This window comes from Bombus vancouverensis, chromosome 2, assembly GCF_051014615.1.
Source record: "Bombus vancouverensis nearcticus chromosome 2, iyBomVanc1_principal, whole genome shotgun sequence".
Taxonomy (NCBI): domain Eukaryota; kingdom Metazoa; phylum Arthropoda; class Insecta; order Hymenoptera; family Apidae; genus Bombus; species Bombus vancouverensis.
The window spans coordinates 14,907,456-14,934,793 of record NC_134912.1 but is presented as its reverse complement, the minus strand read 5'-3'; the positions used below and the strand labels follow the sequence as shown (position 1 = coordinate 14,934,793).

At 29.8% G+C, this 27,338-nt stretch overlaps 2 protein-coding genes and 1 long non-coding RNA gene across 13 annotated transcripts; 1 reads left to right on the top strand and 2 right to left on the bottom strand.

Annotated features, from left to right (window-relative positions):
- Window positions 1–1,530: 1,530 nt before the first annotated feature.
- Window positions 1,531–22,438, top strand: Cpsf6 (cleavage and polyadenylation specificity factor subunit 6). 10 transcript variants are annotated; one of them, XM_076624119.1, is made up of 11 exons: window positions 1,531–1,689; window positions 2,979–3,203; window positions 3,317–3,544; window positions 4,115–4,597; window positions 6,355–6,481; window positions 6,759–6,872; window positions 7,370–7,650; window positions 7,799–8,096; window positions 8,250–8,514; window positions 13,384–13,464; window positions 14,265–16,231. In XM_076624119.1, exons 1-11 carry the CDS (start codon window positions 1,633–1,635, stop codon window positions 14,431–14,433), a joined length of 2,328 nt encoding a protein of 775 aa, XP_076480234.1. In that variant the 5' UTR covers window positions 1,531–1,632; the 3' UTR covers window positions 14,434–16,231. The 10 variants fall into 10 exon arrangements, with proteins under 10 accessions (XP_076480234.1, XP_033201300.1, XP_033201308.2 ...); XM_033345409.2 differs by having other exon boundaries at window positions 7,358–7,650; XM_033345417.2 differs by having other exon boundaries at window positions 6,322–6,481.
- Window positions 16,381–19,283, bottom strand: LOC143303573 (uncharacterized). The gene is made up of 3 exons (XR_013060029.1): window positions 19,156–19,283; window positions 19,035–19,074; window positions 16,381–17,292 (listed from the first exon to the last, which is right to left on the bottom strand). It is a non-coding gene; the product is annotated as an uncharacterized LOC143303573 (long non-coding RNA).
- pink (WD40 repeat domain-containing protein pink) lies at window positions 20,575–27,328 on the bottom strand. 2 transcript variants are annotated; one of them, XM_033345399.2, is made up of 6 exons: window positions 27,086–27,328; window positions 26,490–26,600; window positions 26,143–26,376; window positions 24,025–26,015; window positions 23,835–23,952; window positions 20,575–23,697 (listed from the first exon to the last, which is right to left on the bottom strand). In XM_033345399.2, the coding sequence occupies exons 1-6, from the start codon at window positions 27,170–27,172 to the stop codon at window positions 23,443–23,445; spliced, it is 2,796 nt and encodes a 931-aa protein (XP_033201290.2). In that variant the 5' UTR covers window positions 27,173–27,328; the 3' UTR covers window positions 20,575–23,442. The 2 variants fall into 2 exon arrangements, with proteins under 2 accessions (XP_033201290.2, XP_076480222.1); XM_076624107.1 differs by lacking the exons at window positions 26,143–26,376; window positions 26,490–26,600.
- Window positions 27,329–27,338: the final 10 nt, after the last annotated feature.

The window sequence follows — 27,338 nt, the reverse complement described above, 5'->3', positions numbered from 1 at the left end:
AAAAAAATGGATAGTGAAATGATTTTAAAATTATCTAGTGAAATACTAGAGACGTAATTAAAAAATTATGAGTTTTTAATAATAATTCTAATTTTATAACCATTAGTTTTTACTTATCGAAATTTAGCGAAATGTAAATGCAGCTTTATATTAATAATTATTAAAAAGAATTGATTTCTCATATAAGCATTTGTGGCATTAAATATATATACATAAAGTTTGAAAAACCGAAATTCTAATATAAACCTTTTGTAAAATTTTATTTTGTAATACAAAAAAGTGTAAATAAAAAAGATCTTAAATTACGCATGGTGTTTTAACGAATATACATAGTAGCACAGAGGAAATTTCCTTTCTAATAGTAGAATATACTAAATTGAACTAATTGATTCTAGAACCTTGTTCGTGTTCTGGTTGTAGTATTAGAGATGAGTAGCTATCATTTTTGATAGCATATACATAGTAGCTATTCATTCTAACCATGATTCCAATGAATTTGAAATAAGAAAATCGGTAAAGTGGCCAATAATATTCTTTTCCAGTTCATTGTAGCATTTTTTCGTTATACCATACTCCAGTATATTTTCCTTTTTTAAAAGAAAAGAACGAAGGCTATCAAATAATTTAAGTCAAAAGAGGTAAATTTAACTGATCACGTGATCTGTAACTATTGACTGTTATCGACTCGCTAATGAATTATTTCGTATCACTGTAGAAAATTTCCAACTCCTATTTTCCTTTTCTATGTTTATAAAAAATGTATAGTAAATGGTGTCTTATATATTTTATGCAAAGAAAGATTCTATATAAAGTAAATATATCGTTTAACCAATACTCGATTCTCATTTCCTAAAAAATAATCATTCTTCATTTTCAATATCTAATTTTTACGATGAAATATTTCAATAATAATAACTTGCAGCTATAAAACTAATCATAAGGCAGGGGGTTAATGTAAAAAATGTAGTTTGCCAGTTTATAACATATCAGAATTATACCAAAACCACCGATCAGAAAAAACCAATCAGAATCAATCGATTTGTTTTAAAGCGTAGATTATAGAAATACCAAAATTATTTTGCGGAATCTTATTATTATTAAAATATTTCACGATAATTATCTTTGTATTCTATTCGATTTTTCAACGGTGGCAGACATATTGAATGTTGATATAGGTAAAATGCATACAACATATACATATTTTATTTTTATATTATGAAATATTTTAATAATAATAACTTTCTATAAAATAATTTTGTATTTCTGTAATCTATGCGTTAAAACTAATCGATTGATATATAACATGTTGCAATTCGTAAAAGGTGATTTTGTTAGAAATATATATACATACACAGAATTATGAATTCGAACCTTTTCCCCTAGATTTCGATCACATGGTTTTATTTACCTCTCCTAACTCGACTCAAGCAAACTACATACACATAATACATATATATGTATAGTTCCAATGAATTTATTGGTTACCTCGGAAGGGGAAAAGATGGCGGTATGACGTCATATCCGTTCAGCACGAAAACGTAACGTAATTCGCTAACACGTTTTCTCCTAGAACAGCATATTTCTTTAGGCTTGGCGCCTTCGTCAAATGCAGTGAGCGTCGGTGTACGTAAAATGGCGGACGGTGACATTGATTTGTACGCCGACGATCTCGAGCAAGATTTCGCGCAGGTAATTCGTTTTTATCATTGCTAATAAGTAACGAGTTGTTCTATAGGCGTTGTTGTTAATTGGCTACTTTAGTAAAAAACATTGGAAACTGTGAGAAAAATGCGATAGCAGAGCGGGGTTGTTCGGCGTCATGGAGGAGAAACGGTAACGATTGCCTCGACAAGCGGTGTCCGATTCTCGTTCAGCCGGGATTTCGATTTTAACATACATCTCATTCGTGACGAGTAGACGTTGCATTTGATTATCACGACCGATAAACATTTTCTCTATTCTGTTACATAATTACCGTGGCCCGTGCACGTTCTATTGCATTGGGGAAAAACTTAAAAAGCAAATACGTGTAATACACAGATTCACAGCAAGAAAAGCAAAATGGTGTTAGCGGTAAGGCAAATGTCTCGTAGCGCATTTTATTCCTCCACTTCGTTTAGTTTTTAACTAAAGTTTTCATTATTGCATGCGAGACACCATTTTCTTCTTACAGCGTTTATATTATTTTGAAGTTTGAACACTTTATTTGTATGTGATGTTTTTTTTTTCTTTTTTATTCCGACCGAAATTGCACCGAAACGATCCGTGCTTATTCAAGAAGCGAATTTTTTTTTGTAGGTATGTGTGTACAGTTTTAATGAGCGTCAATGAAGCGTCTTATCCAGAAAAAATTGTTATATTTTTAATCTTTTTGTACTTTTTATCTATTACACTATTTTTTGACTTTTGTAAAATAATTTGTATTCTATAAGATGATTGAAATTCATTTTAATACTTTATAAATTATGTTTTTGTTCTTGAAGGAATATGTTTACTTAGAACTATTTTTTCTTCATAGTTAAATATTTATGTAATACAATGGGAATAGAAAATATTAGAAAAATATGTGAAAAAAAGGTAGTAGCATATGTACAATTTATAAATTATCCTTTATCAAAGAGATGGAAGGTAGTAAATTAAAATATTTATTAATGTATTAATTATTTTTTAAGCTTTCTTCAATATTATTTTTGAAACTTTAAGTAGATAACATAAAAATTGTATTTTGAATTTATTATTAATATGTATTAAATACTATGTATAATATTTGTTATATATCAGTATATTTCATATACTATATATGCGAATGATTTAAAAAGGAATTGAATATTAAATTAATTTTTGTTTGTATAAATACTGAAACTGCACATTATTTTCACAATATAATTTATAAGAATATTCAGTTCACGTGATGTAAATATATTAAATTCTTATGGTAATTAATCAGCTTATGATATATCTTTAATGATCTGTTTTAGGATGAATTTGCTGGTGATGGCGTTGATTTGTATGATGATGTGATAGCAGCTCCTGCTGGTGGTAATGGTGGCGTTTCTACGGGAAATAGTGGAGATGGTGCTGGTGATACTACTTCACCAAATGAAGAAACAAATGGTAGCGCACCTTACCATCAACTTGGAAATAATATTCAGCCAAACCAAATTGGGAGACGTCATCAATTATATGTTGGAAATTTGACTTGGGTAAATAATTGAATATTAATTCATTTTCATTAATTAGCCTTTACTTTAAGAACTTAGAGAAAAAGTCAATATTTTTGTAGTAATTTAAACTTATTGAAATATTTTTATTGCAGTGGACAAGTGACCAAGATATAACTGATGCTGTTCAAAGTATTGGTGTATCAGATTTTGTTGAAGTAAAATTCTTTGAAAATCGAGCCAATGGACAATCTAAGGGATTCTGTGTGATATCTTTGGGATCAGAACAAAGTATGAGGATATGTATGGAAAGATTACCTAAAAAGGAATTGCATGGACAGAATCCAGTAGTAACATTTCCAACTAAACAAGCTTTGAATCAAGTAAGTATAGATATATCGAAATTATGAACAAGCAACTATTTATGGGAAAGAAATAATTAGTACTGTGAGAAATTTATTTTTGTTATATGATTCTTTTCATGAGTTTTTACTCTGATAGGTGTAAGTAAAATATAAGATTGAATCTGCAGTTTACTTCTTTTCTTTTAAAAAAATTTACTTGCGAAAATGTCAGATTGTTGTTCATTTTTATATAATTTACATTAATATAGTTTCCATTCAAACTAAGCATAGTTAAATCTTTTAAAAAATTAACTCCTTTAATGTAAATAATTTTGCACTTTTACACATATAGAATTTTCATTATATATGATATATTATCAAGAAATTAATGTTGTCCTTTAATTAACTTCTCTCAATCAAAACACATATAATTGGTCATGTCTATAACATTTAGAAATCTTTTTTATTTCTTCCTTCACATTAGTACTGTATTGCATCTTTTCAAGAAAACAATATGAATTTCTTGATGGCTTAATCGTTATTTCTCTTCCCAATAAATAAATGAAAACTTGACATTTTGTACATTTGAAATTGTGTATATGTTCTCAGTTTGAGTCTCAGTGTAAGACACGACCAGCTCCGGCTCCTCAACAGAGTCAGAGTCAGCGTCCCCATAATCCACATCAGCATCAGTCACCAATGCCACCCCATCAACAGCATCCACAACATCCCCAACACCCTCAACATTCGCAACAAAATCATGGTCCTAGGATGATGATGGGTCCTCCGCAGGGTGTACGACCACAGAGAATGCCACCTCCAGGGATGGGTCCACCAGGTCCGGGTGGACCTGGCCAGCAAGGTCCACCGCGTATGCATGGTCCGCCGATGGGTCCTGGACCGGGACCGCACCATCCTTTACCTGGGCATCCTAACCAAGGTCCACCACCTCCTGGTTATCAGCAGGGCCCATGGAATGGGCCAAGACCTAATGGTCCACCTGGACCACCAAGAGGCCCAAGTGGACCTGGTGGTCCACCTCAACAAGGACCACCAGGACCAGGTCCTGGTCAACATCGGCCTCCAGGAATGGTATGTAATAGAGCTTTTATTTAATTATTCAATGTAATTGTGTGCATGTAGTTTGTCCTTTTGTTAATAATTATACTTTTTCTGAACCAATTTTTTATATCTATAAAACTTAATTTGTATTGCAAACTTGTGTTTATAGTAGTTGTGGGACTTTGCTTTTAACATAAGAATAGAAGGTAACTAAGAACGATAAGAAAGGAGATAAGAATGTAATATGTAATTGTCTAATATAATTGTGTATTATATAGGGTGTTTGGCTACAGGTGTAAAAATATTTAAGGGGTGATTCTTAAAGTTAAAGTAAGACGAAAATCAAGAATTAAAAAATTGCATTTTTCGGCTTTGTCTATTTATTAATTATTTATGGAGGCAAAGGTTTAGGGGAAATATCAACGCTGTCTACTCGAAAATTCCATGAGGCGATTTTCGATATGCTGTTGTGGATTTTAGTAAGTAGACAGGTATAATGTTTAATCTACGATTTTTCTTACAAAATATTGCGTAGGATGGTTTAAGTCTTCAAATGTCATAATCTTCTCTACGATTTGTGCAAGGTAAACTACTGCCCATGTATTGTTGGATTTGAGGATACCTATGGACCCCACTGTTTAGGTTGACCTACTTTCGTTTGTGTAAAGAGATTTTCGCTCGTGCAGACATATTTCGACTAATTTTTAATTGTCAATAACTAAAAGACAAAGTCGAAAACGCAATTTTTTAATTCTTGATTTTCGTCTTACTTTAACTTTAAGAATCACCCCCTAAAATCTTTTTGCACTTGTAGCCAAACAGCCTGTGTAGCTTCCCCAAAGCTATAGAAAAATAACTATAGAAAAGAAATTTTTTTATTATTCTTCAGATAATACTTGATATATTAATTAGAAATTTCTGTTAAAGCTACTCATTTCTTGGTTTTTACAATTTTATGATATATTTTATATAAATCGATAAATTATGGTACAAATTACAAGAATATTTTTTGCACTTACATGTCTTACGCTTCGCGTAAACAGAGTTGTACTAGAGACCTTTCAGAAGCCAGTTACCATATACCACAGGTAACACACAATGTGTTGTTTTTCCTGCTTTTCACGTTGTAAAAATTATCCATTCTTCAAACTTTTCAGTATTGATTTGTTTTTATACATAAAATCTGATCGAACACTATTAAAATTAATAAATATTAAATTGAAATTCTATTATTTTTAGAATTCTAAAATATTTTAAATTATACTTATATGGAAAATAAGATTTGAATTATATTAATAAAAAAGTCACCTAACTGCTATCTTTCAATATTTCCTAATTCAATTATCTTTCTTTTGAATGAAGCTGTATTTAGTTATATTTTGTATAAATTTCAAGTGTTAAAAGAAAATGTAATATAAAAATATAATCTGTAAAATTTATTTCTTTGAAAATTACAACATTAGCAGTGCATGAGATATGTATAACATGAAAAGCTCTTTCAGAAATCAATAAATTATTTCATTTCAATCTGTTTAGTGGTTAATTAAATTTATACAGCACATTGAAAAGCTTTTGATAAACCAATAACTGGCTCTGATATTTTAATATTTTATCATTATTATTAATTACTTTATGATTATTGTTTAATAATAGTATTCGATAGTAACTCGTGTTATTGATGCATCTCATTATTAATTAATTTTTTGCTGTTATTTTCCAAGTATAGAGAATGATTTTTAATTTAATTATGGTAGATTGAAATAGAATCTTCGTTTGTCTCCATTCAGCAATTTCATGGTGGTCCGCCTGGTCCACCTGGTCAAGGACCTCCACGTGGTCCACCTGGACATCCTGGTGGACCTCCAGGTGATCCAAGAGGTGCTCAACCACGTCCCGAATGGAATAGACCACCAGGTTTGTTAAATATCTTGATTCATTATAGATTATATACTGAAACATCTTGGACTCACACGCTCTGTTCTTTCCTTCATTTCATGTGTCATTATGATAAAATTCTTCTTTTTCCACAGCTTATAGTCTGCATGATAAAGTAGATTATGAAAATTATCAAATTTACTATACAAAACAGAATATAAGGAACTTTAGTAATAAATCACTTCCAATAACAAAGTATTATGTAATCAAGTTTTTGTGAATAAAGTTCACTGATGTAATTATTCAATGTGCATAGGAATGCATCACGGGCCTCAGGGACCACCAGGTTTCCCTCAACATCAACATATGCAAGGCCCGCAACCTGGTCAAGGCCCACCACAGAGAGGACCTCCTCCAGGTTCTATGGGTGGTGAGAAATTTAGGACGTTCATTGAATATTAACAATATCGCTATTAATTTTTCTTATAATAATGCATGATATTGAGGGAAATTTTATGCTTAGGAGTATGAAGGTACAAGGTGTTTCAGATAAAAGTAACATAAACAACAATTCAATTTTTGTTGTTGTCACAATTTCAATGAATATAAAGTATATAATTGAAAGTATTTTTAAATAATACTAAAAAAATAAGTAATAATAACATAGGAAAGAAATAGTTCAATTCGAATAAATATACTTAAAAGAGTAAAAATATATTATTAATATATATATTAAATATTAGAATATACAAAGAAAGATGGAAACTTGTCATAATCTTACAACATTGTGCAAGCATATTCTAAAGCAAAAAACATACTTTATCAAGTCAATCATACAATAAAAATTGTTTTGTGTAATGAAAAAATTTATAAGCTTGCTATACAGTGTTGCAAGCTAACAAAGATATTGATCAGGAATGTTACCAGGTCCAGGAGGTCCACCACCTGGTCATGGTGGCCCACCTCAAGGACCACCACAAGGACCCCCAGGAGGACCTGCACCACATGTGAATCCAGCATTTTTCCCACAAGGACCACCTCATCAACATCCAGGACAACATCCACCAGGTCCTCCTGGTCCACCCCATGGACCACCTCATGGTCCACCACATGGTCCACCACATGGTCCACCTCATGGTCCACCTCATGGTCCTCCACATGGTCAACCACATGTGCCACCTCATGGTTATGGACCACCTGCAGCACAGGTATATGGTATTCTATTTTATATTATCCATTGTATTAATATCTTATATTATATTTCTGATATTATTTAGTGGCTTCACTATTACATTTCATAATACTACTGCTTTATTAAAATCTTAAAAAAATCAAGATGAATTATATATCTTACAGCCACCTTATGGCGCACCAGGACCTGATCATCGCCCAGAAGGTCCTCCTCCCCTTACAGAACAAGAATTTGAAGAAATCATGGGTAGAAATAGAACCGTTTCTTCTTCTGCTATTGCTCGAGCAGTATCTGATGCTGCAGCAGGGGAATACGCAAGCGCTATAGAAACCCTGGTTACAGCCATCTCTTTGATAAAACAATCCAAGGTTGCTGCAGATGATAGATGTAAAATTTTAATCAGTTCTCTTCAAGACACCTTGCGCGGCGTCGAAACAAAGAGTTATGGATCCGCACGTAGGGGTAAATATTTTATTTCTTACATTTAGAATAATAAAAAATAGATGTATGTTTAATAAATTTTTTAATCACTTGCAACGGCTTTCATATCTCCTATGATTCTATCGAAATTAAGATTATTGTATTAGTTAATCTAGATTTAATGAATTATTTCAGAACGATCACGTTCACGAGACAGGGAACGCAGTCACAGAAGAAGACGTGAGCGATCAAGGAGCCGTGACAGGGAATACAGAGAAAGAAGCAGAGACAGAGATAGAGAACGTGACAGGGAACGCGATCGTGAAAGGGAAAGGGATCGTGATCGTGACAGAGAACGTTATTACAGTGAACCATATCCACGGGAGAGATCACGAAGCAGGGAGAGGGATCGTGAACGTGAAAGAGATCGCGAATATAGAGAGCGAAGCAGAGAAGAAAGGTAAGCTCAACATCTCATAATTATTTTAACTGTCACTACTGGATGTACCTTCTTATTCAATTTAGTCAAAAATTAACTGACAGTTGCAACTTATAACTGATAGCCCTCGTAATAATAGCCACGTATGCGTGTGATTTAGAAAAAGAAAATGAGTACGATAAGTCTATATTTATATAAAATAATCCGACGTTTACATTGTAACAGATCGTATATAACTATATACAGATTATTAAAATATATCATGCAATTTTCTTCGCAAATAGATATAGCATTATAGCAACGATATTGATCTAAGTAATATAAGTCCCATTTATTGTATTATATATTTTGCAAACATTTTCAATCATGCTATTCAGAATATTGTATGCGGAGTTCATTCGAAACGTTCGATTTGAATACTTAGTTAAAATACCATTAAATGGTATGAAATTTGATAAAAGTGCAAGTAAATTAAATGAATTGTAACTGGTATTAATGATGTTTAAAAGAGAACGCGTTGATTTATAATGTGTTCAATTGTAAAATAATTAATAATGTGTGTCTATTTAAATACTAACGTATTTCATTGGGACAAATTTAACTGTCATTAAATATTAATAATTGTAACATTTCTTAATATTTCCGTATTGTCTGTATTAATTAATTATTCTGGAAAAATTTATAAGTACAGACAAAGACCATAGATAATTTTACATGGTCATATAACAATAATTTATAAGACTCAAATATAGTTGATTTTATTAATGATAAAAAGTGAACTTAACCCTTTTGCTGTAATGTAATCTCAAATCTATGTGTTATAATTCTAGAACATCTATATTTTACAAATAGATGTCTACAATTGAACAAAAAGAATCTGTTGTAATTATTATGTAGAATAATTGCGACTGAGTTAGTTACTGAAAGGATATTAACTCTAATCAAGCAAAAATATTTGCTTATATAATTGACAGCGACAGGGTTAAATAAAATTAACGTTACTTTGATACATTAATTGTTATTGGGCATTTCAGATCTTGAATATTTATATATTTTAGTATGATATCTTTTTTAACAATTACTAAATATTAAATAAAAATCTATTTAAATGAAAGTACTTTTAAATTTTCTCTGCTATCAGTTTAACTTTAACCCTTTGGGGACGGGACGGTTTGAAGTTAACCGTACCGTGAGACCGAGCTGCTGCCGCGATAGTCATTTAAAATTGCCAGCGCGCATTAGATGTGCTTTTCGTTCATAGATGTCAAATTCTATACATATGTACATGCACAGATTCTCCACAGGATAAATAAAATGTGACACACATATGAATCCTTTGGTTCTATCAGTTGTCTTCTCCAAACGCGTATATGAGTTTCTCGCCCTTAGCGACGCGTTTACGTGGAACACATATATGAGTCGTTCGGCTCTACCAGTTGTTTTCGCCAAACGCATATATTAGTTCCTCGGCCAAATTGATGGCTTACGCAGAACGCATATATGCAGCGGTAGTCCGCGAAGGGTTAATTTATAAGAATTCAAAATATTATTAATCTTTAATCTTTGTAAATTATATTGGAGATAAAAATGTTAATCACAAGGATATTTTTTTATCAAAATTTTAGACATTCATAAAATGTGAAAAGTAACAATTAACGTATCAATTAAATGTTTTTTTATTATTGTATCAGATTGTTCGTTAATGTCTACTTTTTTAATCTACTACATAAAATTTGTTAAAAGCATTAATCAGAAACAAATATTATATTATTATAATAGTTACTTGATACTTTGAAAGCTAAAAGTGGACATTATTCTTAAAACAATTAAGTATCTTGATTTAGGTGCTCTGCGTTATTATTGAATGTAAAAGTGACAGGTAAATTATAAATATTGAACTCCAAGGACTGTTATTATTCCTATGTTAGCTTCAATTTGCTGTGCATATGATTATCTAATGGTAAATATTATTGTTATAAAGTTCTAATATAAGATGATCTTCTCATTAGATAACTCAAAAGCGATGCCGCCATCATATTCTCGTTCCCATTCTTATTTTACATCTATATGTCGGAGAAGGAAAGACAGCGGGATTTCTCGTCCGGAATGTTGGGAAAAACCCCAATACACTAGTCCAGACTTTTACTATAGCCGCACTTAAGTAATAAAAATAAGAAATAGTCTTAATGTTCCAATCTGACTTTATGACGATGGGTTTGGGCTCGATATGGCTCTCCTTGAAACAAAGATTAACCCGAGAAGTGGGTACAGGAGTATATAAGGGCAGCCTCTTTTGGATTAAGTGAGTTAGAGTTAGAGTTAGTTAGTTGGTTAGTGAGTCGTTGGATGAATTGCCGATGGAGTTATCGGGAAGTTACCCGAATCGAGCAGCACGTTAATACTAGTCCTCCCGTGGACCGTGGATTCATTATCGAACCTGAATTCGTTGTCACCATCATCTCGACCATCCTATTACCATTACTCGTAGCGTCTGGTAGTGTCCACATTCGTACTGATAGAGATTGGCTACATTCGCGACGGTAAAGTAAGTAAAGGTTCATCGAACGCCCCAAAATGCCAACCTGACTCCGACATATATATACATACATTTACCCTATTTCAGTGGTATCAATTTCTACTGATATTGTAAATCATACAACCGATATTGTTATTGGCGATACTGTTTTTGAGTTAATTAGCGAGAGAGTCACTAAACAGTATAATGAAAATATAAACGTATTCATCTTTTAATAAATCAGTTCTTTATAAAAAAATTGTAACACGTTATTATGATTTCAGTATTTAACAGTAACCTAAAATATTCGAAGCAACTAAATACAGTACAAATTTATTTCACACTTTTTAAAATGTTATTAAAACATTGGCAGAAATACAAATTATATTTAAAAGATGCTCAGTATATATTGGTTAACATAGGAAGAAATTGATTGTTTATCAAATAGTACAAAAAAAATCATAAAGCATCCTTATGTTTGTTTTAAAATAGCAGACATTTAAAATTTTTTTCGTCCTAATATCATCAATCAGCGATAAGTAGTAACCACAAGTAATCACTATTGATTTTCATTAGTTATGGTTTTAGAAAGTAACAGGGGCTTTTTTTATGATAGAGAAACTGAAAACATTGTGATCTCAATTTTTAAACAATATAATATTTTAGGAACATATATATATATATAATAGTAATGTAATTTAAATGACACAATTGAAATAACAATTCTATTTGCGAGTTATAAATTTTATTGTAAATTGTTCAAAACTTTAACATGCACTAAAACGACGAGATTGTAATTTTTTTAATCTATTTGTTTATTGTTTCTGGCATATTCAATAGTAAGTGAGACTGAAGTTTCAAAGATGAAATAGCCAACAATAAACGAAACTTGCCCATAATTGAAATGATTGGAAGATTTGTAGATTAAGGCGAACATCCGTTCATTAATTAAATATTAGAACAGATTTAAGGAATGTTTGCATCTACATTTTTATTTCATTTTTGTAAATACGAGGGAAGAAATGAACTTTGTACTCAGTATCAATGATACTTCTGCAAGTTATTTTTGTCACATGATATTTGAAGTGTGTGCGTGGATACACTTAGAGTCTGAATCTTATTAATTTACATCAATAAAAAGATAAAGGTTGAAGCTGTGTAACAATAGTTTTTCTAATATACAATTGACAATTTTGGAATGTAAACAGATGTTAGCTTCTTCTTTGAGATAAGTCATACAGTACATTCAATACAATTGTTCCTTCTTGTTCCTCCTGTGTAGTTGTAATCTTTATTTCCAAAGTCGCCATTGGGAAAAGTATGTAAAAGAATGTGCATATCTTTTTTGTAGATATTGCTTTCTATTCAAAACACTTCAATATGTTTCATAGAGATATTGTAAATGAAATTTTTGCCAAGTATATTTAAGATGTGATAGAGAATTAAATATTTAATTTATGAACTACATCTATTGGTATTTTAAAAAATTACTGAGCTTTGTCTAGCAATAGAATTATTGCAGTTATTAATCCTAACAATTCGTAAGATTAACAGTTCATGAATTAAATAGTCAGTTTCCATATATTGTTATCTTTAGTTATTTATAAAACATGAGTAGGAATAATTACAATTTTACTTTATTTATTAATCTAGCATATTCATATCATGATATACATATCTTGATATACATAATGTAAAAATACTTACAACGTATAATTACTATTTATATATTAAGATGGTTAAATGCTTCTTCAATTTATATATTATGTTAACATATATTAACACAAGATCTACACTTATCCACAGAGATACTGTAATATTGATTCTAATATCAAGTTGATATATGTACAGATCTACAAATACTTTACTACAGTAAAGTAGTCATAATCCTGAAACCATAAAAAGAAATGAAATCTATGCAACACAGTTATATCTTAGAAGAAATTATCTTCTATTTTTTCATGTTTTGAAGTCAGTTATTCTTGTTTCATTTTGAATATTCAAATATGGTTACAGGTTTAACAACGAATCTCAAAACTTCTTTGAATATATGTAGTATTGTACACATGCACTTACATATAACTGGTAACTGTAGTTAGTATTATTTCGAATAACATATTGACATATCTTCTAATTTAATCTATATTTCAATAGAAAAATGCTAAAAAATGGTTGTCTTTTATATAAGCATTAAGTCGTAGAGTAAGTTTACAATTTATTATAAATTTTGCTCGAATAAGTGATCGTTGCTAAATTATAGTAGACTGAAAAAGGAAAATTGAATATATTTCTTAACATAGCTTATTTTAACTAAAGAAACGTATTAAGCCTGGTAACAGTATAAGTCATAACGAAGTATGCATATTTTCCATTAGTACGACACGTCAGTCAGCCAGGCCAAGAGTAAAAGAAGAACCGCCAGAGACGGCTCCCGTCTCGTCTTCCAAGGCGTCTAGGTAATTTACACTTTTTTTTTCATTAAAGTGAATGCATGTAGATCTCATTACAAAGTATTATCTTGTTAGATGCAAAACAACAAATTAGAGTTATTCTTAAAGAGTTTGATTCAGAATTCATGTATTGATTACATTATCCATCATTTCATAAATAGGAATATTTTAGAATTTAAATAAAAATTTCGTAAATAAGTGGGAGAGAGAAGGGGGAGAATACAAAAAATATAAGAAGTAGAAAAATAAGAGACAAGTATAAAGAAAATGTTTCAACTCACTTTTGTTTCTTCACATGCATATAATGATGAGAAAAGGTATTAAAAGTTATAATTCTATTAGAATATCGCACGAATTCAGTGAATCTTTTGCTTTCTGACTACAAAATCGTTTATTGCAAATTGTTGGAAAATTTAGATAAATTAGTTTGTCTTTGTTATTAAAACTTCTTGTTAGAGTAATGTGTTTAGTTCTTGAAGTTATCAGAGACTTTTTTATGCAGTAAATTGTCTCTTCTAAATGCTTGGTAATTTTTTTCCTTTCTCTTAAGCCTTTGCAATAAGTAAAAACTTGATCGCAAAAATCGAAATGTTAATAGCAAGGAAACGAATAAAAAAAATAAAAAGTTATCATGAACGAAGAAGGTAGGGTATATTAGAGAAAGATACATAGCGTATCAAAGAGTCCCTGAGTTAATGTAAATATATCTTAAGAAGGCATAAAAAGAATTAAAAAAAGAAAAAAAAAAGCAAATTAATAGTGTACACCGGTAAAGTAAGATAATTGGCTGACGTGTACTTGTGTAGGTATTATGACGATCGCTACAGAGAGCGTGAACGAGACAGAGATCGAGAACGAGAGTCGAGCCGAAGACCATCCGAGAGAGAACGAGAACCGGAGCGTGAACGGGAGCGAGAACGAGAAAGAGATCGTCGCGACGAACGTGGAGACTCTTCGCATCGTTCAAGGCATTAAAGGCGATTACGTGTCGGAGAGAATAAAGAAGAATTCTCGTTTACAAAAAAATCAGAAATAACAGAAAAAACAGTGAGAATAAAAATACAGAAGGGCCAGAAAACGAGGAAGAGGTCACGTCTTAGCATGCAGTGTTTGCAGGATCTTACCGGTCATTTTCTTGCAAGCGTCATTGAGAAACGGATCCAAGAGGACACTCATACACGTTTATCTCTTGAGAGCACATGCTTATCTTCTGTATTTTGTCTGAATATCAGTAGTATTTAAACACTTTCTCGGCTGAACAGGGAAACCATTGGTTTCGAAATGAAAGAAACACAGTGACCTTGCAATTAATTAAATTTTTTGATAAATCTATCATGATTCCATTTATATATGATCGGTAATTCAGAGCACCTTTCGATACAACAGATTTAGTCTTTGTATTAGAAGTATAGATAACCATCTTCCAGTTATTTGTTTTACATGACAAATAGCTCTGTACTAGAGGTCTGTAGTTTATGTGTATTTAATATCTATGTGTACACGTGTATGAACCGTATCTGTATGTTTTACCACGTAATTTTTAGTACGTGTTTATCTGTATATTAGGAGTATCTAATTCACGTATGTTTAAATATCCGGGTACATGCATATTGATGCATTCATATTCTAACTTACAACTTGGAAGTCTATATTTAAAAAATTTTGTTTTATACACTTATTGTTGTACTATTGTATCTTATTAGTAGAATGGTTATTAATTCTTAAGTTTCATATTAAAGTATAAGATCGTGATCAATCACAATTCCCTTTTTTATAAACATTTAAAATTCTAATTATAGGGAATTAAGAACATGAATTTTGTATTTCCTAGTAACATGCTACACGTGTCTGTTTATTGCACGTTTAGGAAACTATGACCTCTAGAATTTTTATCAGCTGCAACTGAATGACTATGTTATGATTGTATTAAATTATAAATATCTATTTTTAGGTGTGCTTAGATACATTTATCAGTATGTGACGAAGCATCTAAAAATAGAGAATCTCGGTCGAGAAAGTGGCGAATCCCAATTATGTTTCGATAACATAAGTTGCAAGTCTCTGTGTAAACTTTCGACAGAGTTCCGAATCGCGAGCATTTTAGCCAAATTACTACGGGTGGTTTTGTCATAGGGGATTCTTAGCAACACGTTGCATGGGTGGTTGATCGTAGAATTTGACATACAGTTTCTTTTTGAGTCATCGATGGTGTTGTTTTTTTCTTTTCTTTTTTCTTTTTACGTAGCATACACTATCATATTACTAAATATTATTACACTAATTATAAAAAAAACAACAAGAAAAACTGATAATGAAGCTAACGAAAACGCATACACCACATATGCATATATACATGTATATCTATGTAACATTTAAGCAGAGAGTATTTGTTTAGTTTTCAGAAAAAAGTAGTGAGAGTGAAAGAGCGAGAAAGAGAGGGAGAGTATGTGTTATTCACGAATAAAAAAAAAGAATAATGATAATAGCAACAACAAATTAACAAAAGGAAAAGGTGGCGAAAGCACAACGAAAGTTATGTTTCACGAAGAGTTGTGTTCAGTTGCGGTTTACAGAGAAGCTGAAGAAGAGGCTTGCGCCGCACCTATCGGCGAACGGTATTGTGTTTGCCGGTTGCCTCGGGGAAGAATGAAGATCACACTCTGGACTCTCATCATCGGTCTTCTATCTCCGCGACGATGCAAGATTGTATCTTAACTATAATATATATATACGCTTTCAAAAAAATATACGTGATAAACATGTCTTTACTTTATTCATCAGCACACACAATCTTCCTGATAAATATGTTATTTTTGTTTTTGTGCTATTGCATTATTCCATTTATTAATCGAAAGGTGGAACCAATCGAAAGACGCATACACGGCATCCGATTTAAACACTTTCGATCTTACCTTTAATTAATTTATTTCTGTACAATTTTTGATGTTCGTAACAACGATCGATTGGGGATCGAAAGTGTATGATAACAGGGGTGGAACACGATATTTTACATGTAAAATAATGATTATGTTCCCCATTATATTCTATGATATATACTAGTCTCATCCATGAAATTGGAAGGATCAATGTCAGAGTTATATATACTCTCTGATAGTTGAGTGTTTGAAAACTAACTTATCAAAACTACCCAAATCTGTTCATCTAAAAATAATAAAAATTATTATCCTGATATGATCATAATTGTGTTTATTAATTGTAAATAAGTATAGATATTCTAAGATCATCGACTTGGGTAATTTTGGTAAATTAATTTTATGTAATAGTGCCATCTTATTTTTCACTGTTTAGTTGAAACGGCATAGAAAATTATTTATAACGATACATAGTATATTGTGAAAGCGTAACACATTCACGGAACGACTTTGTTTGAATTGTCAAAAAGGTCCTGTGTATTATTTGAAGAAAAGAATTTCTCTCCTGTGTACGCTCTTACAGCGTACAGATTAATCCTCGTATAATCAAGGTTTATGTAATTAAGAGTTCTATGAAGAATTATGTTCACCTCTTATGCACTTGAATGTATAATTTAATATACATAAAAATATCATAAATATGATATTGCGTTCGTCAAATGTTACACATTTTGAAAATATGTATTTTAAATTCAGTAATATATTATGGTGATCTCAATTCTTGATTGTACGAGGATTAGAAACTAGAAAAGTTAGTATTCGTGTGCAGTAGCAGAAACTCTTTCATGTTTTAGAAGGATCGGTATTACTGTATTTTTCTATGCTCAAGCATGATGTTCTTAAGACTTAACGTCCCTCTTCCTTGTATATTTAATCTTCATTTTTATGCATCTTTTCCGATCTGAAACGAGAATATATCATCTTATAATTTATTTTTTAGTCACACGTTATATGTATTATTTTTTAAGTAATATGTTATCCGATCGCTATAGTTAGATGTAAACTAAACTACGAAGTTGTAAAAGTCATATACTACAAGCACTGAATTACGCATGAAAGAGTTGAGAATAGCTCGAAAGAAATTACAACTAAATTGAACACTATACATTCGTCCTCTCTAAGAGAGGAAAAAGTATCAAAAGTTAAGCAAAGACAGCGAGGGTGGTTCACCTTTCGAATGGATTTTTATCAGGGATCATTATGAATGATGATACACTTAATAATAGCTCTGTGAGACAACGTTGTATGTATATATTAATTTTTATCATGTATCGCATAATCATTCGTTGTTTTAGCAGAACCCTCGACGGTCTTCTTTCATGTATAACAAATTACTATATAAGATAAAATGAAATGAATTTTATATATATATATAAAATATATTATATATATATAATGTACGCACACATTATATAATTTCTTATATTATAAAAATTTATTACATTTTTAATATTTATGAAATGATTTTGTTGCGCTACGATTAGCGATATATTATTATTATTTCTATATGCTTGTGGAAGCTTAGCTGTATAACTTTAGTTTATTTCACTTGGTATAAATTTTTAACCAGAAGCGTCATGTTTTAGAGAGAATGAAAAGGGAAGAAGACCGCAAAGGGCTGAGCATTTGGTACCTTTTAACAAGTACCAGGAAACGGATGATGGACTCTCACAGAGCACAATACCAGATAGTTAAATTCTCAGCAACAAAAAAGAAGGAAAATCCCAATAAATTTTTATGTTGTAATATACGAGACCAGTTTGCATGATCACATACATATACACATACGTGTCTCGTGAATGATTATGTTTCGATGTGCCATTTTGAAGTAACCATATAATGGTTAACTTGACCATGCAGCTAGAAATAAGAGACACTGCTGGATGGAGTACGACCAACTCATAGTCCAATTGTTTGAGTTTATTCATGCTTTGATCCTTTGTGATTCAATGTTTCCAATTTAAGTTAATTTATTTTATATCAGTTTTCATTATTGTTATATTATGAATTATAATTTGTCAAACACATTTTCTATGAAATTAAAATAGAATTGTTTTTATCATTAATTTAATTCTTGTAAAAGTGATTTACGTAGCATATTTCGTTATCTGATACTGGAAATACAATTTATTTTCGTAGGATAATTTAGTAAAATGAAACAAGTATATTGCTCAACATAATTGAAGAATAAATAGTAATTACTATTAAAGTAAAGAATTGCAAAGGATTAATGTAAAATGCTTTTTTCACTCCTACTTATCTTTATAACTGAAAATTCAATATTTTTGCAACAATCAGTCTAAAAATCCGAATACAATGACTACATTATTTACAAACAGTATAGACAATTCGACTATAAGTATAGTTCTTAGAAAGTAAAATGTATAAATTGTAGTTCTTATGAGAATCATCGAGCTGTACACACACTGCAACAAAAGCCTGCATCTCCTGGATTTGTTAGCACTGTGTGCGGCTTTCTTTATGTATAGATTTTTTTACTGCGATTCACCAACCAGAAAGATATTTTACTATAGCTCAGTCATTTCGTCTTCGATTCCTATGTTATGTTTAAACGGTGATTTTTCGACAGAATAATTAAGGACACATTACTTTAACTTATCAGGATTAAAAAGAAATTTTTACCTTCAGTTCAGCGCAGGTTCCAACGATTTCATTGAGGCATCTAAATAATCGGAGTAATTATAATATTATTTTTTCTGTCATTTAAAATTGAAAAAGAAAAAAGTCTGCATTGCATTCTTACATTACAAATATGCGACAAGTATTTTTTTGTGTACTAATAATAAGAATTGTCCATTTAAAGCGCAATTTTAAGGTGACAAAATATTGGTGTTTGTAAGGTATTTGTCATTTTCTAATTTTTCCTTATTTTCTTTTTAATGTGAAAGAGATATTGTTTCAAAGAAAGTTAATGATTGTTTATAGAAAATTAAAATATACTGACGATTAGGTAATCTTATTTTTAATTCTTTTCTTTTCTTTTTTTTCAATTTTATCGTCTAACTTATGGTAATTAGTGCTAAAACTATTTCATAATCTTAGTGGTAGTTGCGTTTTAAATGAATAGTTCTGTATTTGTTTCTTATCAAGAGTACAAAGAGCTGTGAGATATTTTTATCTGTAGCTTTATTTTTTAATGATTTATATTTAACGACATTCTATTTATAGAGATCATATTTTGTTAATAGAGGTCTCGGTCAAGTGACGCTGTGAATTATAGGACTTATATAAACAATCATACGATAACACGTGAAAAAGGATAGTTTCAATTTTTTGAAACGCAAAGCGCTTTGTACTGAATAGTATTATTATACAGAACTATTACAGTTCTACGTGACGATATCAAATAATGCGATTATTATCAAGAAAATTTTATAAAAGCTAAAAGAATCACATTTCTGTGAATCTACACAAATGATTGTTAATATTTAGTGGTCTTAACGAAACCGACGAAAATCTTTTGTAATGTTGTGAGAGCACTATAAATCTAATAACAACTTTTGTAAGTAAGTATTATAATGGCATATTTAGAATCATGCAATGAAATGCATAGAATTCTCAATATTTACAATTCATGATATTAGTATAGTTTTTTTTAAATCATTCAGAATTATAAATCTGAAACATGAAAAAGATTAATGTTAATTTAATAGACAAACATATAATTGTGAATTTATGATCAATTGTCAAAAGAAATTAGAAAACTCTCAAAGAGATAAATTGATGTTAAAAGAAAAATATATGTATATATATAATACATATTTAAACTATATCAAAAGTTACAACTCTTCAATACAATGGAATTTTAAAGAAGTCAATAAATCAATAATAGATCTTTCTATAATATCAATGAAATTTTTGTTGTATTATCAAGATTTATAAATGTTTTAAAATACTTAGAAAAATACAAACGACACAGGCATTAGATATATATATATACTACGAATTTTCTTCTGTGATCTCGTAAAAACGTTTAAGAAACGTTAAAATATGCACAGAATATTGTAAAGTTTTACAAAATCAAATATTTAGTATTCTAATAATTTTCTTATTAGTACAAAATTAAAATCTTAAAAATGAACAAAAACATTCTGCGTTAATATTATAGAGCTTTAAAGCATTTGTTCCTGAAAGATAATAGAAAAAGATAACAAAAAATAAGTGATAGGAATGAGCGGTTTATTAATTATAATTTATTCAAATTCGGTAACAACATATAATGATGCGGATTTTTAATGAACGTAGGGGTTTAAAAAGGTCTATTTTCCGAGTATGCCATGCATGGCGCCCTTTGCACAACAATTGCTCGTTACGATTTCTTCTTTACGCATACATACATACATACATATATATATATACATACATACATATATATATATATTGTTGTATAACGTACCACTTAAACCTGTTAATATTTTACTAAGTCGAAAATAGAGATTGCCTGGAGAAATGTGTATGGAGTTAATGGGTAAGTGTATAATATCACAGAATACAGCTTTAAAAATCGATACCTCCCATGGATCACGTTTGTTTTTGTACGTTTATCAATAGTCTACATTTATATATACATATATACGTATACTTCCAGTCGATATACGAGCTAAAATTTTGTTCAGACGTTTATATGTTATCCTGGTTTTTCTGAGAGCGTATCAAGTAGTTAATTGCTTTAATTGTGTAAGCAGGAATAATTAGTCCTACAAGAATCGAAGCTAAATTCGAGAATTCAAGTCACTAACATGTTAACGATTCAAGATGAAGGAAATTTTCTTCTAATTTAAACAAGAAAATCTGTGATTTTACATATTTGTTTGTTGTTCTTAGTTAATTAATTAATTAACATGCTGGTTTCTACTAGAGTCCTCGAAATTATCAATTTTGCGGATGTTCAAATTTCATCGATATAAAATTGATATTCAAGAATTCGAAATAAAAAGAAAGATAACAGGTAATAAATTGAAATTTGAGCATCGTTTTACGTTGATGATGGTCATAATTTGTATAAAGAAACATTGTACGATTTAATAAGATCGAAATTTTTGTGTACTTCATTACATATCGGTAAATTTGTCACTTTTGTATTATTCAGATACAAATTTTACAAATTCTAGTCACTTGTGCCTTTACCAAATTAAGCAAATTTTTCGATTTTCCAATTCGGAGTTTGTAGAAATAGTTGACGAAAAAATTTAATATCGTTCCCTCATGTGCTTTCAAAATCGAATCCTTTGTATAAGATGCTTTTAAAAAAAGTAATAATTATTCGTCAATTAGAATTAATTGCATAGAATGCAATTACGGCAATTATTGAGTTATTTATATTACAAAAAGAAAACGCAAGAGAGTTATATACATACATACATACTTTGCGAAATTTTACGCAACATGTAGTAGTGTATTGTTATATGTAAATCGATAACATTGTGTGTGCGCGCGCGTAGAAGTTATTTACATATAAATAATTTTACACGAAATCAATTCTTATCATGATAAATAAAATAAATATAATTCATATTTTATATCCTATACAAATATCAAGAAAGCAAAATATTTATGATTTTTGCATTAGATTCATTACATTATATTTTGCACACACTAAGAATTATAAATCACTATCGAAGTTGTAACATAATGATAGATTTAAGTATTGCGTGTCAAGAGAAGTTATATATCTTCCTAGTCAATTATGATCGTAGAAAAATCAATATTCCAATATCATAACGTATTGATCGACAAAATTGCATTTTTTGCGTGATCAAATTCATTGAGCGTAAAAAGGGGAAAGAAAAATATGCATTACATTTGTTACAAACAAATTACCATATGTCAATGTAATTCGAAATATTTAACAATATTTTGGCTCGTTACCGTAGAGTAAGGAATTTTAAATCCTGTTTTATGCAGATTGAGGCATTTTTAATAATTCTAAATATTTTTATCCTTCATATACTTTCTTTTTTGTTTTATTTAAATATATTTACTTTTAACAAAGTTGTGCAAAAGTTACGGAAAAAGTAGTTATTTTTGTTACCATATTACTATTATTTTAATCCTTAAGATATACTTATGTGGTTAGACCAATTTCTTCAATATAATAAATTTTGTTTCTTGCAGTTTAGAATTTTCTAATTTAAGGGATAATGTGATAATGAAGGAAAAATATATTCCTGACAACTTTTTAAGGGTCGAGGTTATGTACAGTGAAAATCTCACGACTCATTGTTTTAAAATGAATTTACAATGCACCCTCTTCTTTTTTCACCTTTTAAAGATACTTAAGACTATTATTAGAATGCAGCAAGTTTTTTGAAACACTCGTTTGTATAAAATTTTAGAATATATATAATTTGAATATGCCTCATACTGCATAAATATTTTGGAATTAAATAATAAATATATCAAATAAAAGAGAAGGTAAGTGTCAAATTGAAATTGGAATTCCTTAATTATATCGTGTATATAGTTGGTCGTAAAAGGTACAAAAAAATTACGATACATATACAAATATAAAATAGTACATTATTTTCTAGAATAAAACTAAATTTTTGAAATTATAACAGTCTAATTCTTAATTTTTATAAATATTTTAACAATTTCAAGTCTTTTAATAACTAATTTAAGGAATGTACTTTACTTATTACATAAGAATTTTCAATGCTCAATTTTTATTCATATACTCCTTTTACACAAATACTAGTTTCTATTGTAATTTTTATTACTTGCTTATACAAACAAAATTGTATTTGATAAAATCATTACATTTCTTTATATCATAAGAAACTCAAAAAATCTATCTTTTAAATTCAACTTCATTGTTAAACCGCGAGATTTATCTGTGATAACAATTTGTATTTCGACAATAAATTTGTAAATACGCTTATATGAGTACGCGCAAACAAATTTTTTAAAGACTAGATATAGTGTGCAGTTTTTCATTCTGTAAACTACCTGAATGAGACTTTGTTTACACGTTAATATTTGTATCTTCTTTTACGAGATTTATTTGTATATATTTGTTGTGCATGTACAATTAAGAATGAAGATTACAGGCAGTGAGTTTTTTTTCTATCATACAATTTACATGGTAAGCGTGGCCGCAATCAAATATTGCGATTCCATTATTACCTAATAGAACTGGTGTTTGAAGGGATAGTGTGCAGCAAGAACATACAGATAATTTATTCTGATAATGCATTCCCCAATGATGCGGCCCATTCTCGAAAATATTTTTATTAATCGGTTTACTTAAGTCTTTTTCAAGAACTTCTGCCACTTGATCTCGAATCTGTAAAAAACATAAATTGTTTATATATAAATTATGGTTTAGTTAAGACATAAAAGATATAGATACAAACTGAGTTTTTTCTCTCTTTAATAAATATTTTCTGATGACCCAGAAGTCAATTAAAAAATAATAATTACCTTTGTAGAACATATTGTATTGTATTCAGATGACTCCAAATTAGTTTTATTAAGATTAACGGCATACTTCATCCCATGTTGATATAAAAGTTTTGTAAATACTAATGACTGAAATATACTGCAAAAAATGAAAATACTTAATTATTTTTACCTGATTCTATGCTTAAATGTTTAGAAAGATAATACTCACTTTCTATCAATAGGAACATTTGGAATAGCTTTCTCTAATTTTATTAATAATGTCATGGCAATATCAGGTCCCTGTTTCTTCATGATTTCATATATCACAGCAGTCCAGTTTATCCATTCTTCGTGATTTCCTCTTTTTATAGACTTTCTACAGAACAGACACTGTCCCTCTTGAATTTCTTTCGCGTATGTCGCTATATAGTTCCAATGTTTCCCATCCAATAAAGGTAAAAAAATGGAAAATATAATATTATCTCTAGTTTGAAGACATTGGCGTATTAGATCATTCGTCATTATACCATGCTGTTCTGTGTAAAGTGGCAAGTAATCTCGCCACATATAAGGTACTTTGTTACATAAATTTATACACTCCTCCTTATATTCATCTAACATTTTCTTAAGAAGGGATTTACCAATCCCCAGGAACTTTGGTTCTATTAGTTCATTTGTTGGATACACACTACCACAGGTACATCTTCTGCAGCTTTGTGCATTTACATTAACAAAAGCTTTTATTATTTGTTTTATAATATTTTCATTATCTGTAGATTGTATTAGTTGTATTGAAACATTTTCTAATAAAGCATTGAAGTAACATAGTTCTACGCTTCTTAATATTTCATATACAAAGTTCTTTAGTTCATCTACATTTTCATATGAATCTTTGATAACATTCATTCTCCAATCTATATCTAAAATTATTTTTTCTAAGTCTTCTTCATCCATTGAAGGCTTAATATTACCAACTACCGTATATATAATTTCCAGATCTGCTTGTATTCTTTGTGTTACACTTTTGTTCAAATTCAATCTTTCTTTGGTTTCATCATGACCTTCTTCTACATCCTTGGCTGTATTGCAATTCGTGTCTTCATCCTTTTTCGTTTTATTATCGGAACCATCCAATAAATTGGTTGATGTTTTTTCTTTTTCTATGTTTAATTCGGTTTCAAAAAGCCTTTCATTATTTTGCAAAGAACAATAGGATACAGAATGAAGCCCCAAATTTTCCTCATCTTTCAGGTCTGAATTTCCGCAATTAACGACTACAATACCTGAATCTAATTTTTTTGGAATTATTTTTATATTAGATTCCAATAAAAGTATTAAAGGATGTAATAATGTTGACAATTCATCATCTTTAAATATCTGCAACCTATTCTCTATATCACAAACATTATTAATCTCAGTATTATTTACTAATTTTTTTAATTGTAGTTTATACATGAGGCATATCTCTAAACATTCATAATATTTCTTTTTATTATACAATCGTAATATTAAGGAATCTAAGAAATATAAAACTAAACAATGAAATTCCCCATCAGAGGTCATCAAATATATTTTATTCTCAATAGTTTCTGCTAAAGATATATTTGAAAATTCATTATTCCACAGTACCACAGTTGCAGTCAGGGGATCAATAATGTATAGGCCAGTAGAAGTATATGAAAATAAATACTTCTCTCCAATAACAGACAGATAGGAGAAATTAATAGATTGTGGCAGCCAGGTTGGTTCTGTTTGCTTTTGATAAACAGATTTTCTAATGCTTGGCCTACATATTCTTATAGGTGGAATAGCAAGTGCTTCTTTAAACTGATGAGTTTTCATTACTATTCCATTTGCAGACACTTCCCAAAGTCTAGATCCTGGTCTAGCACAAAAGATTTGAGGAAAATTTTCTTCTTGTATCTTACTGTTACCTTCTGCAATGAAATTAAAGGAACCCTTTTTATTGACTACTTTCCCTTCCTTTTGGCTGTCTGGAGCATTCTTATTCTCTATAAGGCATGTTTTATAGAAACAGGCACCAAATTCTCCATGCCGTGCTTTATTTCCTATTTGTTTATACTGTTCCTGTATTGTATCACATATGTAACAACGAGTCAAAGTTGACACTAATAATAAAGGTGATAAGAAATTAAGTTGTACAATGCTTGAATCTAAATTCATCAATGTACAAGTTGGTGCTTGAAACATGCCATTTACCTGAAAGATTATCATTTTATTAGTATTAGTTTACTCTTAGAACAATCTATATAAAACATAAAAGTTACTAATTTAGTAAAATATATGTTAATAATGTTTAAAATATTAAAATATTAAAGACTTATACCGTAAAAATAGATAGTGCCATAACAGAAACTTTTCCATGCCCATCTCCAATATATACCTCAGAGCTATTATCATTCCAACACAGGCAGTTAACTCGTTTGTGAATGTGCTCGGTTGATATAGCTATCAATTTTGGCGTAGATTTTAGAGCTATTAGACAAACTATGCCACGATTTGTTGTCAAGGCAATCGTTTTCTCATCAGGTGATATGAGAATACGAGAAACTGCACCTTCCTGGTGTTATAAAGATAATAATTAGAAATTATCTTTTTTATAATCTTTTACATTGAATTGATATATAAATTATGTAATTTCTTACTATAGTACATTAAGGAAAATTTATGTACCGATAAGGGTATTAACTGTATAAATGAGCATGGTTTCCTTGAAAATAGATAAATACTGCCACTGGTTGAACCTAATACAATATAGCTGGAAGACGTATTGAAACATGTATACTGAAACATAATTAATTTCATATTACTCTCAAATTCTACTTTCATAGAAACAAACTTTTTGAAACTATTTTATTACAATTTTAAGAATACTACTTAAAAAAAAAAACAAGTATATATTTCTGTCCCATTTGAGAATTAAAAGAAAAACAGCATTTAGTTTAATTGGTTCTTACTATAAGTAGAATTTGTTATACACAATATATTTAATTCCATCTCACTTATTTAAATTTCTAAAATAAAATGTAATTTTCTAAAACAGATATATATGCTGTATGACATTGAAAAATAATTTCGTTTCAAATATTTGTGCAATTTCAAATTGTACTCCAAGCAATCGCATAAACCTTATTTAACAATAAACTAAATTAGAATGTGTATAGTGAGTCGTTAAAAATGTAATTAGTAGAAACAACACAATATTATGATAACACATAACATGCATTATTGTGTTGCATAAGAATTGTTTTTCAACTTTAAAGAAATACCTTGATTCGTTGAGTTGAGTTGATAGGCTTGTAAAGAAGAGGATTTATTTCCTCGTACTCTGATAACACGTAAGGAAATTCCTGCATAGTCCGCAAAAGTCTCGTGCGTAACTTATGATGAGTAACGATAGTTATTACGCACGAGTTTTACGATAATTAACTCTAATAAACTACGTTAAGTTTTTGCATATAGGTTCATACACACATACGCGGTTCACCGTGTTTCATACATGACTGTGAGATATATTTCATA

Bases quoted from the DNA above. Each gene is read 5' to 3' on its own strand.
- pink (XM_033345399.2), bottom strand. From the start codon at position 27,172: ATGCAGGAATTTCCTTACGTGTTATCAGAGTACGAGGAAATAAATCCT. The intron at 26,601-27,085 runs GTATTTCTTTAA...ATTATGTTTCAG, and splicing joins ACTCAACTCAACGAATCAAG to TATACATGTTTCAATACGTC. The intron at 26,016-26,142 runs GTATAAGTCTTT...ATAATCTTTCAG, and splicing joins TGGCACTATCTATTTTTACG to GTAAATGGCATGTTTCAAGC.
- Cpsf6 (XM_033345405.2), top strand. From the start codon at position 1,633: ATGGCGGACGGTGACATTGATTTGTACGCCGACGATCTCGAGCAAGAT. The intron at 3,204-3,316 runs GTAAATAATTGA...TTTTTATTGCAG, and splicing joins ATGTTGGAAATTTGACTTGG to TGGACAAGTGACCAAGATAT. The intron at 8,097-8,249 runs GTAAATATTTTA...GAATTATTTCAG, and splicing joins TTATGGATCCGCACGTAGGG to AACGATCACGTTCACGAGAC.